Source organism: Mus caroli, chromosome 13 (assembly GCF_900094665.2).
Source record: "Mus caroli chromosome 13, CAROLI_EIJ_v1.1, whole genome shotgun sequence".
Classification (NCBI taxonomy): domain Eukaryota; kingdom Metazoa; phylum Chordata; class Mammalia; order Rodentia; family Muridae; genus Mus; species Mus caroli.
The window spans coordinates 56,150,006-56,162,176 of NC_034582.1; the positions used below are offsets into that span (position 1 = coordinate 56,150,006).

Consider the following 12,171-nt stretch of genomic DNA (forward strand, 5'->3'; position numbering starts at 1 on the left):
AGACAGCTATATCTGGGTCCTTTCAGCAAAATCTTGCTAGTGTATGCAATGGTGTCAGCGTTTGGAAGCTGATTATGGGATGGATCCCCGGATATGGCAGTCTCTAGATGGTCCATCCTTTCGTCTCAGCTCCAAACATTGTCTCTGTAACTCCTTCCATGGGTGTTTTAAGAAGGGGCAAAGTGTCCACACTTTGGTCTTTGTTCTTTTTGTGTTTCATGCGTTTAGCAAATTGTATCTTATATCTTGGGTATTCTAAGTTTCTGGGCTAATATCCACTTATCAGTGAGTACCTATTGTGAGAGTTCCTTTGTGATTGGGTTACCTCACTCTGGATGATGCCCTCCAGGTCCATCCATTTTCCTAGGAATCTCATAAATTCATTCTTTTTAATAGCTGAGTAGTACTCCATTGTGTAAATGTACCACATTTTCTGTATCCATTCCAACACTGTTTTAAAACCATGGAAGATAAAGAAACTCTTCCTCCCACACTTTGTGTCCGGAGTTAAGGGGCTGTGAACTCACAGTACACTGTATATGACCGGAAGAAGATTGTCTCTGGGAAGGCACCAGAGTCAGCCAAGTCCATCAAGGCAGCAGGTCTCCATTCCTGCTCTAGAAGACAATTACCTTTGCCCCTGGGCTTCATCCCCCTAAATGGTGGAAGCTTTGCCGCTGCGATAGCACCATCCCTGACCGGGCAGATGCTGTGTACAGAGACTGCTACTCTCAACAGTGCTCTCTCTGTTTGTAGAACAGCGATGTGAACACATTGAGTAATTCCTGGACTCTTTTCTACTGAGTAAATCTTGACCATGAAATGTCTAAATGTAGGAAGGAGGAGGGACTATTCCAGCAAAGGAGTAGAAGATATACTTGTGCCAGGCCATTGAAATGCCTACAGATACAAAATGCATTGAAGTATTCTAGGGAGGCCATGGTGCTATGTTTGGTCCTGTCTGCTTGTCTATGCCCAGCTGTAGATTTTGATGTCTGCTAATTATAAACAGATGCATATTAGTGAGTCACTACTCTCAGGTGGTGTGGCATGAGTGTTTCTTTCAAATTCATCCATGTTTACCTTCCTTTGAACCTCAGTTGTTCCATGTTGGGCCACAGATCACCACACTAATCCCATGTTCATAGCCAGGGACACAGATAATGGCACATGTGTTTAAGTCAGGTTATAGATCAGCATCCTGGTTCAGGAGATAGCAGGGAGCCAACCTGTGGGGCTGATTTCCACCTTCTCAGACTCATCCCAGGTCTGTGGCTCCAAAACCCTCCTCCAGGTCTCAGTTTCTCTTTCTCAGATTTGACCTGTGCTGCTTGCCACCATCTGAGTTCTCCTACAGAAAAGAACATCATACCAGCAGAAACCCCATCTGAGTGTGAAGCTCATGAGTGCCTGGTGCCTTCTTTTCTATGACCTGTGCATCCCACAATGAACTCTTGTGGGTGCTTTTGACAGTTGAGCAATGGGATGGAAGGAAGAGCAGCTTCTAGTGTGTTAGTTCTACAAAGTAGAAATGGGTTCCTCCTTAGACCCTGTAAAGTTGGGGCAAAGCCTGGGACTCCAGGTCTTCTGAGTCTGATTTGGGGACAGTTATATTGAGAGCAGGAAGCAGCAACCTTCCCTGAGCAGGTGGGAAGAGGGGCAAGGTGCAGGAGAAAGAAGGTCATCTCCCAGAGTGGAGTCAGTGATTCTGCAGAACTTCAAAGCTTGTTCTGAGCTCCTTGGTTTTGTTTAGGAGGGGATCATGGGAGATGCCTATGATCAATGCAAGTATCCTTTGCCCCCTTCCCTTCATTTCCCTTGAGGCAGGATCTCACCCTGTCTCTAGGTTGCCCTTGTGATCAATTAAATGCTCAGTGCTAGGATTGCAGTGTAAGGTGAGCATACAGCACTGTGCCTGGAAGCAGTCTTTCAAAAACATGGCTCAGACATGTGTTTAGAGTTGGTGGATGAATGAGCCCCACTGTTTGAATAACTGATTTTTGAAATAAGGATTTTTATCTGTGAGGGATTAAAAGTCTAATAATGCATAGGTTGAAAGAAGGCAGAATCTTGTCTGCTCTAAATGGCCAAAGGAAGATACTTCCCTGAGGTATAGGGCAACATGATATCCTAGATGCTGGTGGCACCAGGTAGGTGTCCAGGCAGCCTGTCTTCAAAGATTACACTTGAGAAGACTCTAGCCAAGCTCCTGAGTCTTCTGCTGGTTCTGCCTGTGCTCTTCCCTGTAACACCAGGTTTAGCAAAATCTGTTGATGTCAGCTAACCAAAACCTGTATTCTGAACACTGTTTGTTGCTTCATATCTGATCAGGTTCTTGCTCGTTCCTCACTATGCCCTAGGTGACATCTGCTCACTCTGCTATGTTTGCAGCAAGAATCTTGGTAGAGCGGTTTGTCCAGAATCCTCCTTACCTCTGAGGTTTCACTGTGTGCTCCCCTGCCTCTGAGCCATGTTCATGCTGTATTCTGATTTAAGCCTATCTTCCTCTTCAGGTCCAAGGTATCATTGCAATGATGCTCATTATGGTTAAAGGACATTGATAACTCTCTTCCTTAGTAGTCCTTAAATCTGTTCTTTCTTGTTTTATCATGACAGCAGGTGAGCTGGAATACAAGCAAAGAGAACAGCTTTGGGGATTCTTGGACTTTGACCTTCTGATGACCTCTGGGCTAACATTTGTTATACTTCTATAATCTTCAGTCTTGAGATGATGATAATGTCAATGATGATAATGATGTTTTTTGCAAAGCAAAATGATACAGACAGATTGGGGATTGATGTAAGGGAAGGGTGAAAGTCATGCCCTCCAGCTCAGCTAAGATCTGCTCACAGAGAGGTTCACTTTAGTTACTTTATCCCTTCAGAAAGCTACCCCATGCTGCACTTACCTGATTCTGCACCTTCCACAGATGTGACCACCCTCACATATACCACGGGCACCAAGGAGGACAACCATCTCTCAGAGACTGTGTCTGATGTAGGGTCCCAATAAGTTGCATCCCAAGAACTACATACAAAAGCAGCTTCCAGGGAAAAGAATGCATTTTATGAGCTTTCCAAGTAGGATTTTTGTCTTTGTTTTGGAACCAGTTTTCACAGTGTAGCCCTGGCTTCATGAAACTATGTAGATTTGGCGTTGAATTCACAGAGATCTGCCTCTTTGCCTCTTCTGTTCTGAGACTGATGGGGTGCCCCATCGTGTCCCACTTCGTAGGGCAGTTTTGATGGAGATTGGGGTCTGAGGCTCAAATGGGCTCATGGAGTAGCCTGTGCAACTGTTCACACTGGTACCTGGAGCTACTGTCCACTGAGCTCCTCACATCATCACTGCCCTCACTATCAAGGCATTTCCCATAATGCTTTAGTTTTCATGAGTACTACCAGGTCCTCAGAGAAATGTTTCATCTCTGGAAATAATACCCTGTTCTCATGCAATACCATGTCAGGTGTGTGTGAGCCCGAATCTTAGTGGCATAAAGATCTTACATGTATTCAACTCTTATATATGGACATAGATGCCTTTTAACCTGTGCACTCCTTTCTTTGCTGGCATGGCATTTCCCCACAGATGTTCAGCACACAGCATGAAGATTTTGGTGAGTTTTTGTATCCTCACTGTGCCCTTGTCATCTCTCTGTTTCTGAGACATTTTCATCTCCCCCCCCCCCAAAGAACCTCTGCATTTGTGAATCATGGTTAGCTGTAGTTCTTAACTCCATGGGCACTGTCTATATTTAGTGTGTATGAATGTGTCTATTCTGTATGTTTCATAGAAAAACAACATAAAACACATAATCATTTTTTTTGCCTTTTAGAGCTTAGCAGAATGCTTCTGAGACTAACCCAATTGTAACACTTACCAGAATCTATTTTTAATATTCATTCTTCATCTATTCTCCAGTGGTGGACAGTGGCCTGCTTCTCTGAAGTAAAGTGAAGGGTGAGGGGAGTTGTTAAATTGTATTTAAATTTGTTAAATCAACAATACAAGGTTGATTTAATTTTAACCACCCCTCATAATAACTGTATGAAGGAGGAGTTAGTGACCAATGTGTAGTTGCAAAACAATAGGCAAATTAGTTGTACACCACTGTGCAAGTAATTTGGATACTGTGTGTTTCCCATCTGCCATAGAGAAATACAAATAATGTCTTGCTTATCCCCTGCATGGAATACACCAGGAGTTAAGTAAGGCAAAGCTGGACTCAGATTGGTTGTTACTGAGATGACGTGGTGTGGACATAGGTGAGATGCTCTGGGTTGATGCAGAGCAGGGAGAATGAAGACACTGGTCTGGAGGTCTAGTCTTGGGGCAAAGGACTCCATCTTACTTTCCAAACAGTAAGTAGCCCCAAAATAAGAATGCAGGCTCTGCCTGTGAACTGAGCTGGCCTTGTTCTGGTATCACAGAAGGCTCTTTCACAAGACGCTTTCTTAGACACATCTGCTTCTCCAGAAGCCCTAAGCAGGCTCTGTTGATTATTAGTTCCTGTTTGCTTCTATCACTAGAAGGAATTTTTAAAACGATATATAAAAAAAAACAAGGGGCAATGAAATGAGCAAGAAAATGGTATTGGTTCCGATTTCCACCTAAAATCCCTCTTACAAAGGGCTATCACACAGCAACTGCAGAACAGTGTTTTATAATTTCACATGGTTTTTCTCAGAATTATCTTTCTCCATTTCTTTTATTTTCCTCTCCCTCCTCCCACCCACCTTTTTCTTTCTTTCTTTCTTTCTTTCTTTCTTTCTTTCTTTCTTTCTTAGAAACAAAACTTGGTTGATTATAGAGTTTTTTATACAAGATGCAGCAGACTGGACAGTAATTGAAGTATTGCCTCCCTCCTTAGAATTCCATTGGGAAACTTTTAACCTATGGATTTATTTTAATATGCCAACAAATGAAATAAGCTATTGCTAATTAAAAGTCAAAATAAATATTAGTTCCATCTAACACAGATGAGCTGGACCCTAAGGGACTTAATGGAGAGACTATATATATTCCTTCGTGGAGATAATACATTTTACTTGAATAAATAGTGTGGGCATGCTGGTTAGTTTTCTGTCAATTTGACACAAGCACAAGTCATCCGTAAAGAGGAAAGCTTGACTATGCAAATGCCTCCAACAGACTGGACTGTAGGCAGGTCTATGGGACACTTTCTTGACTAATGATTGATGTGGGAGGGCCCAGCCCACTCTAGGTGACACCACCCCTTGTCAGGTTGTCCTGAGTAGCATAGGACAAGGCTGAGAAAGCCATATTTTTAAAGTTTGAAAATTAATGTTGACTATTTACCAGGAAACATTAAGTACAGTCACATATTTAAAAACACAGAAGGCTCAGCCTTCAGCACTGAGTCTGAGTCAGATCCCAGAACAGCATGCATCATATAATAGTCTTAAAGGCTCTATCTATGAAGCTAGTAAACACTTGCCTGTTTATTCATAAAGAAAACCCAGAAGACTGTGTTAACAGTGACATCGGTAATGGGAGGAAGTGGGGTCTGAGTTGAAAATGTTGGCTTTCAGTGTCACTTGATTTTGATGTTATTCTGTATTATTTGAAGTGGTTTTAGTGAAAATTGCTACAATAACAAAACAAATGGTAAACAAAGTCATCTAGTTCAACCTCTCACTGGTCAGGAGAGGGGTAAAAACCCCTTCCTTCATTTCAGTCACCAGCCCCTCCCCCACTGTCAACTTCTTCCAAACCCTCCAAGAATTCATTGTGGCATCTCCGTATATGCAAACAACTGGAAAGGGCTCATGTGTGGAGAGGACTTTTTTTTTTTTGTGTGTGTTTGTCTTTGTTTTTAATATAATTTTTTTTCCAAGTTTTACTTATTTTATTTTGTGTGTGAGTGTTTTGTACACGTGTGCCCCCCACCATGTGTGCCTGGTGCCCTTGGAAGTCAGAAGAAGTCAATGGGTCCCCTGGGACTGGAGTTACGGATGGTCATGGCTCACCGTGTAAACTCAGATCTTCTGCAAGAGCAACAAGCATTCTTGACTACTGAGCCGCCTCTCTCTCTCTCTCTCTCTCTCTCTCTCTCTCTCTCTCTCTCTCTCGTGGAGAGGACTTTTTAATGTTCTGTTTGTAAAATGATACTGCATCATAAATCTTCTTGGCTATTTCATTCCCTGAAATTGTTGTGCCCTCTTCCTTCAGGCCCAACACTTCTCCTGAAATTCAAAGAAATATATATAGTAATTTCTTTGAATAATAAAATATGTACACAAAATGGCCGAGTGAGGTGAAGAGATGGCTTTGTTCTGATATGCTTGAGAAGGGGGTGAAGGGCCAGCCCCCAATCAGTGGCACAGTGCACAGTGCCATCTCACTACCCAGAATGGCAAGCAATTTAAACTTTGAAAATTTGTGTGGATTAAATTTCAAGAATTCTCATTTTTCATCATTCTTTCTACCGTGGCTGATGGTGAGGCCATAAAGTCTGGAAAGAACTCTGAGGAAGGCGGAATATCAACCTTAAGATTGAAGGAGCTTCCCACCTCTCCCCTAGAACAGCACCCCACTACTTCTTCACACTCAATTGCACCTGACTAAGAGAAACCACCACAACAGAAGGAAGCACCGCCAGTCTTTTAAACGCAAGTTTTATAGAAATTCTGTACATCTTGTAAAAAAAAAAAATTAAAATTCAGAACTCACTGATACAAAGCTGCTCACGGCAGCAGATTGGCAGTCACATTTAACTGGAGTAGAATGTTCCAGAATGCACACCAAAGGGTGGACTTTCAGTGACTCAGCTACCATTCCCCACAGAGCAGAGGCTGGCTGGCCTGTGAAGGGGGACGCCCTCCTCTGTACATGCAGCTCATTCCTTCCTTGCTGTCCGGCAGCTCACACGGTGGGGTAGATGGCATAGGTAGCAATCCCACAGTTGTTGTCCCTGTCTTTGGCCATCTTTATGTAGCCATCCATGCCCCAGTCTTCACCCCAGCTGGAAGAAGAGCCATGTTTGCCATTTAGGAGAAAGAACACGGTGCGGCAGACACATTCCTTTAACTCTCTTTGAAACACAGAGACAGAGGCTACACTTAACAGACAGGATGAGGCAAGGCAGAGCCTCAGCTGCTGGATACCCCATTGCCTCACACATGATTGTGAGTCAAAGAAGAGATCCACCCACGTTTGGATCACAACTAGAAATGCAGTGGTTCAAATTCCTTCTTAACACTCACCCAAAACGGTCAGATTCTTATCGCTACCCTAAAACTTCTGTATTCAAATTATATGGGGTAAATTGCTAAAACTTGTACACAGATACCACCTGAACACTGAACTTTCCCTTTACTGTTTCAATCATGAGTGATCTTGGTTATTTATACCTGTTCTTGACCAGCCAATACTTCCTGCCATCTGATTCTTCACCATAGCCAACCACCAGGACAGCATGATCCAGATTAGTGCTGCTACAGTCTGGTTCATAGTACGTACCTGGAAGGTAAAATCAAAGCCGAATGAGAGGCTCCCGTGACCCTACAGTGTCTGCTGTCACCATCAATAACAGAAACATTTTTAATTTTGGGGCAAGGACACACCACAGACAGGACTGAACTGGTGTTAGTGAGGCTTGGGATATCAGCTCTTATGTAACACAATGGAAGTAAAGGTTAGCATAAGTCCTCGGGAAAACACTTGCTTGGATAGATGTAAGAAACCCTAACATGCTGGAATCAAGAGGCTCCCCTAAAACTGAATTGGAAATTGGAATATCTATTATAAAAATTAAAAATATTAAAAATATTAAAAATACGGCATCTGAACAAAACTCAATAAAATTAAAACGCATAAAACCTGATTTTGTAGTTTAAAAATGCAATGGATACATGTTCATGGGTGTGTGTTTAATTAATGTTAAGTGAAAATAACACATGTGAATCTTGCTCCCGTTGAATGTCGTATCTTCAAGTCAAAATTTTTACATACCAAAAAGTTACCAAATTCACAGGCCTCGGTGGAAGCACAACTGTTAACTGTTGTGTATGATTAGTGGAAGAAGCCATACTTACCACCTCTGTAGAACCTGAAGGAGTGGTGATGAGTGTCAATTCCAACTGAGACGGGCCCCACACTGGCCACAGCATTCATCAGGGCATCTTCGCTCAATGGGACTTTCACAAAGCCTGTGACGTTAGCTGCAGAGTACTTGGGATCGTACCTGCAGGGTCCATCCTTTGAAGGACAAAGATTTGAAAAAGTCACGGTTACTGCCATCCCCCTCCTGGGGAACACTCAGAACTACACTCAGCTGAGCTGCCATCACACAGGTGACTCAGAATTTGCTGCGGAGGATCTCCAAGTGTATGTGTCTATAAAATGTCATCGGATGTGAAAATCTGATTGATTTGAGTGGCTGCTAGAAACTAGCTTGAGTGACACATCATGGATGTTCCTATTAATAATAACTTTCCACAGTGGAGAATTCTGTACTGTTTGTGGAATGGTTTGCATTAGCTCCACGTGAGCAGAAGCATGGGCAGCTACGTGGAAACTACAGAAATCAGATCAGAATGAAAAGGCTCTGCCCCTTTAATGGCAACACTTGGGACTTATTAGGATGGATTCTACTATATATAAAAGCAAGCTCTGAGGACTTTGGAGTTTGTTCTGCTTTCTAAACCTGGTCAGGAAAAACACCTTAGGGTTTTTACCTACCCAGGCTTCATACGCGTAGGACTCCCTTGTGTCCAGGCCTCTGTTTTCCTTCACATACTGGAAGGCAAGCTCCATCAAGCCACCATCACAACCTACGTTGCCATAGGACCAGGAGCAGTCCACTAGGTTCTGTTCACTCAGAGGGACCAGTTTGCCTGTTTTTCTGAAAATTTGTCCTTCCAAGGAACCAACTGCACTAAAAGCCCAACAAGCACCGCAATGACCCTAAGAAGAAAGAAAAGGCTGTCACCCCCACACACACAAAAAATAATACAGGTGTTTGATAGCAGTGCACATGACCCAAAAATTCCACAAGCAATGAACTGTATGGAGCTCCACCATCAGCAAGCCAAGGTTGGTATTTCCTTCCTGGCTTCCTGGTGGACAGGGATACCTGGAATGTGTTATATGTCCTACCTGGTCTTTTACAGGAGTCACATAGCCATGATCTCTCCAATCAACAGACTTGGGGACATCACCCAGCAAGGGCTCCCGGAAGATGGTCATCTCCTTGTGCCCCATGCTTTGAAAGCCAGTCATCAATTCTCTGAATTCTGTATTGGTCTTCAAGAAAAGGTAAGCAAATCATTGCAAATGGAGAGATGACTTACAATGAACTGGAGAGGAAGGACCATGTTCTGCAATCCACATCACCCTCACCAAATCACCAAAGGCGTTCATCTCCAAGTTGAAGCTGTGCTTCCCCTTTAGATAGTCTTCGTTGTGCAGGCCGATCATCTTCATGTTGTTCTCCCACACTGCTCTCTTCTGTCCTTCTTCATTCTGGAAGAGATACAGTGTGTGGTCTTTCTACTTCAAGCCCAGCCTTAGTTCCCTCAGTGGGCTTGCTGCTACAGCCAACAAGAACCAAGGGTATCTGTCTACCTCTGGAAGTCATAACCCAGGCCATGTGGCATCAAGGTGGTTTGCCACCAGTGTTCATAAAACCTGCCATGTGGGCAGGCCTGGGAGGAACTGCTTCCACAATATAAAGTCTAATCTTGCCACAGCAAGGACCACTGTCTCTGTGTTGCCCCTGGACATGTCCCTGGTACCAACCATGTTGTAAGTTTTCTTGTGTTTTGTCTTCCATTCCTCCCATACAGCATCCAAACTGGGATTGTGTGCTGGAGCAGCTGAGACCACCCCTAAGCACAGGGTGGCCAGGAGGAAAACTGGAGTCATACTTTCAAACCCTAGAGATTATGAAGAAATGAGATTCTGGTCATGGAAATTCTTCAATAAACTCTTATTTCTACATAAGTTGTTAAGTTCACTATGGTAGAATAAGAGTTTTTAAACCATCTTTCAGTGTTTGTTGACATGGCTAAGAATGACATTGGCTTGTAGCACACCTGCAAAAAAAATGTCAGAAGTCAAACAGAATGAAGAGCAGCTCTGGAGGGCTCCAGAATTTAGATGATGTGTGAACTGTGCACTTAGCTCACGACAGGGTTTGGATCCACCCGTGTTTCAGAAATTTCAAGCAACAACTAACTTCTTAAGTATTCAGAGTTTATCTGGGTTTATTCCACTGATATCCATGTCTCATATGTACACAATGTGATCCCCCAGTACAAAGGGATCTGCAAGACTTGGTGGGGTGATCACAAGACATCTTTTTCTTGGATAGTGTACACCAAGAGACAGAATATGCCTCTGCTCTCTCTCTCTCTCTCTCTCTCTCTCTCTCTCTCTCTCTCTCTCTCTCTCTCTCTCTTTTTCTTTCTTCCTGAAATCTTTCTGGAATGTTGCCTCTAGAAAACCTTGGAAGAATTTCTGTTGGGAATCTGCTCCACAACTGGGATGTGCCTTCAGAATCCTACTTTCCTGTTTCAATGGGGAGTGTCCGATGGCTGAGTATAGGATGGCATAGCTACCAATTTAGGCGAGAAATGAGGAGACCAATTCCAGACTTAGGCTTTATAAAGTTTTGCATGGGACAATCCAGAAAGAGCCATTCCAAAATTGTGCCACATGCTACTCCTTGGGCACCTGGGGGATGAGATGAAGTGACTGTCCCTGACCACTTCTATATGAGAATGATCATCTCTTTTGGCATAGGGAATGGCAGCTTATATAAAGGGACAAACTGGTACTTCCTGTGCCCATGGGACCAGAGGCAGACCACTAGCTTCTGCTCGCTCAGAGGAACCAGTTTCCCTGATTTCGCATTATTGATACTTTTCACACACCTGGACTTCTGAACAGTCTGGTGATCTCCTGGCATCCTTACCAAACCATCTCTGTATCCCCACACTAGTTCTGCTAAGACAGAGTTGGTACTCTCATTCTTGAGGGAGCTGAATGGTGCTACAAAGAATCTCTCTAGGGTGCTCCTCCAGTGTTGGTATCAAGTATGTCTTGTTAGAGCTATGGGGGCTCACCTGGGATGTCCACAGCTGGGAAGGTGGGCTTCAGAGTCTCAGGTCTTCAGAGGTTGCTGAGGTCCCAGGCTGTGACACAGCTGCATGTGGATCCAGACTTTATATCCCAAGCTGTGGCTCCAGGACAGTGTCCTTGCCCAATTGCTCCTCCCTGGAATTGGTTTAGGTGGGCAATTGGACTGCACCTCCAGGCTGTGGGACTGCAGGCACATACTGACTCTAATTCTCATTCTGACCTGGGGCATTGGGTGTAGGTTGCCTTGGTGGATTGTGGGGAAGAGTGCAGTGGGTCCCTGTTTAGGAAAGTAGATTGTGTGAGTCTTGTGACAGTAGCTGAGAAATTGTTCTCACAGAGGGCTTGGCACTGGCTCAGGATAGAAAATTCTAGCTAACTACATGTGGATTTCAATCCCAACCCTGCTTTTTTTTTTCAAGTAGAGATTTTTGTTAAAATCCTTGCCACTCCTTCCCCATGAGCAATTATATCCTAGCCCAGTGTTTCCTCTTTAAGGCACATCTAAGCTGGGTCTCCTGGAAGTTACAGATTCTGGGCCCTTTTCCCCAATGCCAGCAAGAAGAAAAATGGGCTTCTTAGAATCTTTAGAGGCAGGCTATCCCCAAACAGGGAGGAGATGACCACAGTCACCCCAATGTTGAACTGGGATTGGGGTGTCCTGAGACTGCGGGGCACTTGTAAGTCACCTCATCCTGACTGCTCACTTCGTTCTCTTCAGCTACAGCAAACGTTGTGAGGAATTTACACAAACCTAGGTGGAGAACAGGGAAAGTTTTTGGAATCTGGTTTGGTTAACACCTCTGAGCTTACAGAATTTTTTGTTTGTTTTATTTTCATTGTTGCCTTAGGGTTGACTTTAGGGGTGTTACTTCCACAGTGACCAAGGTAGAAGTGAATAGGGTTTGAACACATTTTAGGTGAAGGAAACTTGCAAATCTACAATGTGCAGGTAGCTCTTGTCATTATGCAGTTAAGGGAAATAAACCACAACTGTCCTCAATACTTATTACTGACATTGTAGAAAACTGTCTTTTAGTGAAGTCCTGCCATTGCCTTTCCTGAAC

General features: G+C 43.6%; 1 protein-coding gene across 1 annotated transcript; it reads right to left on the minus strand.

Annotated features, from left to right (window-relative positions):
- Positions 1-6,623: 6,623 nt before the first annotated feature.
- On the minus strand, positions 6,624-11,167 carry LOC110308190 (cathepsin L1-like). The gene is made up of 8 exons (XM_021180579.1): positions 11,092-11,167; positions 9,764-9,900; positions 9,365-9,487; positions 9,122-9,268; positions 8,705-8,929; positions 8,059-8,221; positions 7,375-7,483; positions 6,624-6,986 (listed from the first exon to the last, which is right to left on the minus strand). Exons 2-8 carry the CDS (start codon positions 9,887-9,889, stop codon positions 6,887-6,889), a joined length of 993 nt encoding a protein of 330 aa, XP_021036238.1. The 5' UTR covers positions 9,890-9,900; positions 11,092-11,167; the 3' UTR covers positions 6,624-6,886.
- Positions 11,168-12,171: the final 1,004 nt, after the last annotated feature.

What these genes read in the sequence shown, in the direction of transcription:
- LOC110308190 (XM_021180579.1), bottom strand. Translation starts at nt 9,889, where the DNA reads ATGACTCCAGTTTTCCTCCTGGCCACCCTGTGCTTAGGGGTGGTCTCA. An exon ending in TGAACGCCTTTGGTGATTTG is followed by an intron (nt 9,269 to 9,364) that starts GTGAGGGTGATG and finishes CTTTTCTTGAAG; the next exon opens with ACCAATACAGAATTCAGAGA. An exon ending in CCTACGCGTATGAAGCCTGG is followed by an intron (nt 8,222 to 8,704) that starts GTAGGTAAAAAC and finishes TGTCCTTCAAAG; the next exon opens with GATGGACCCTGCAGGTACGA.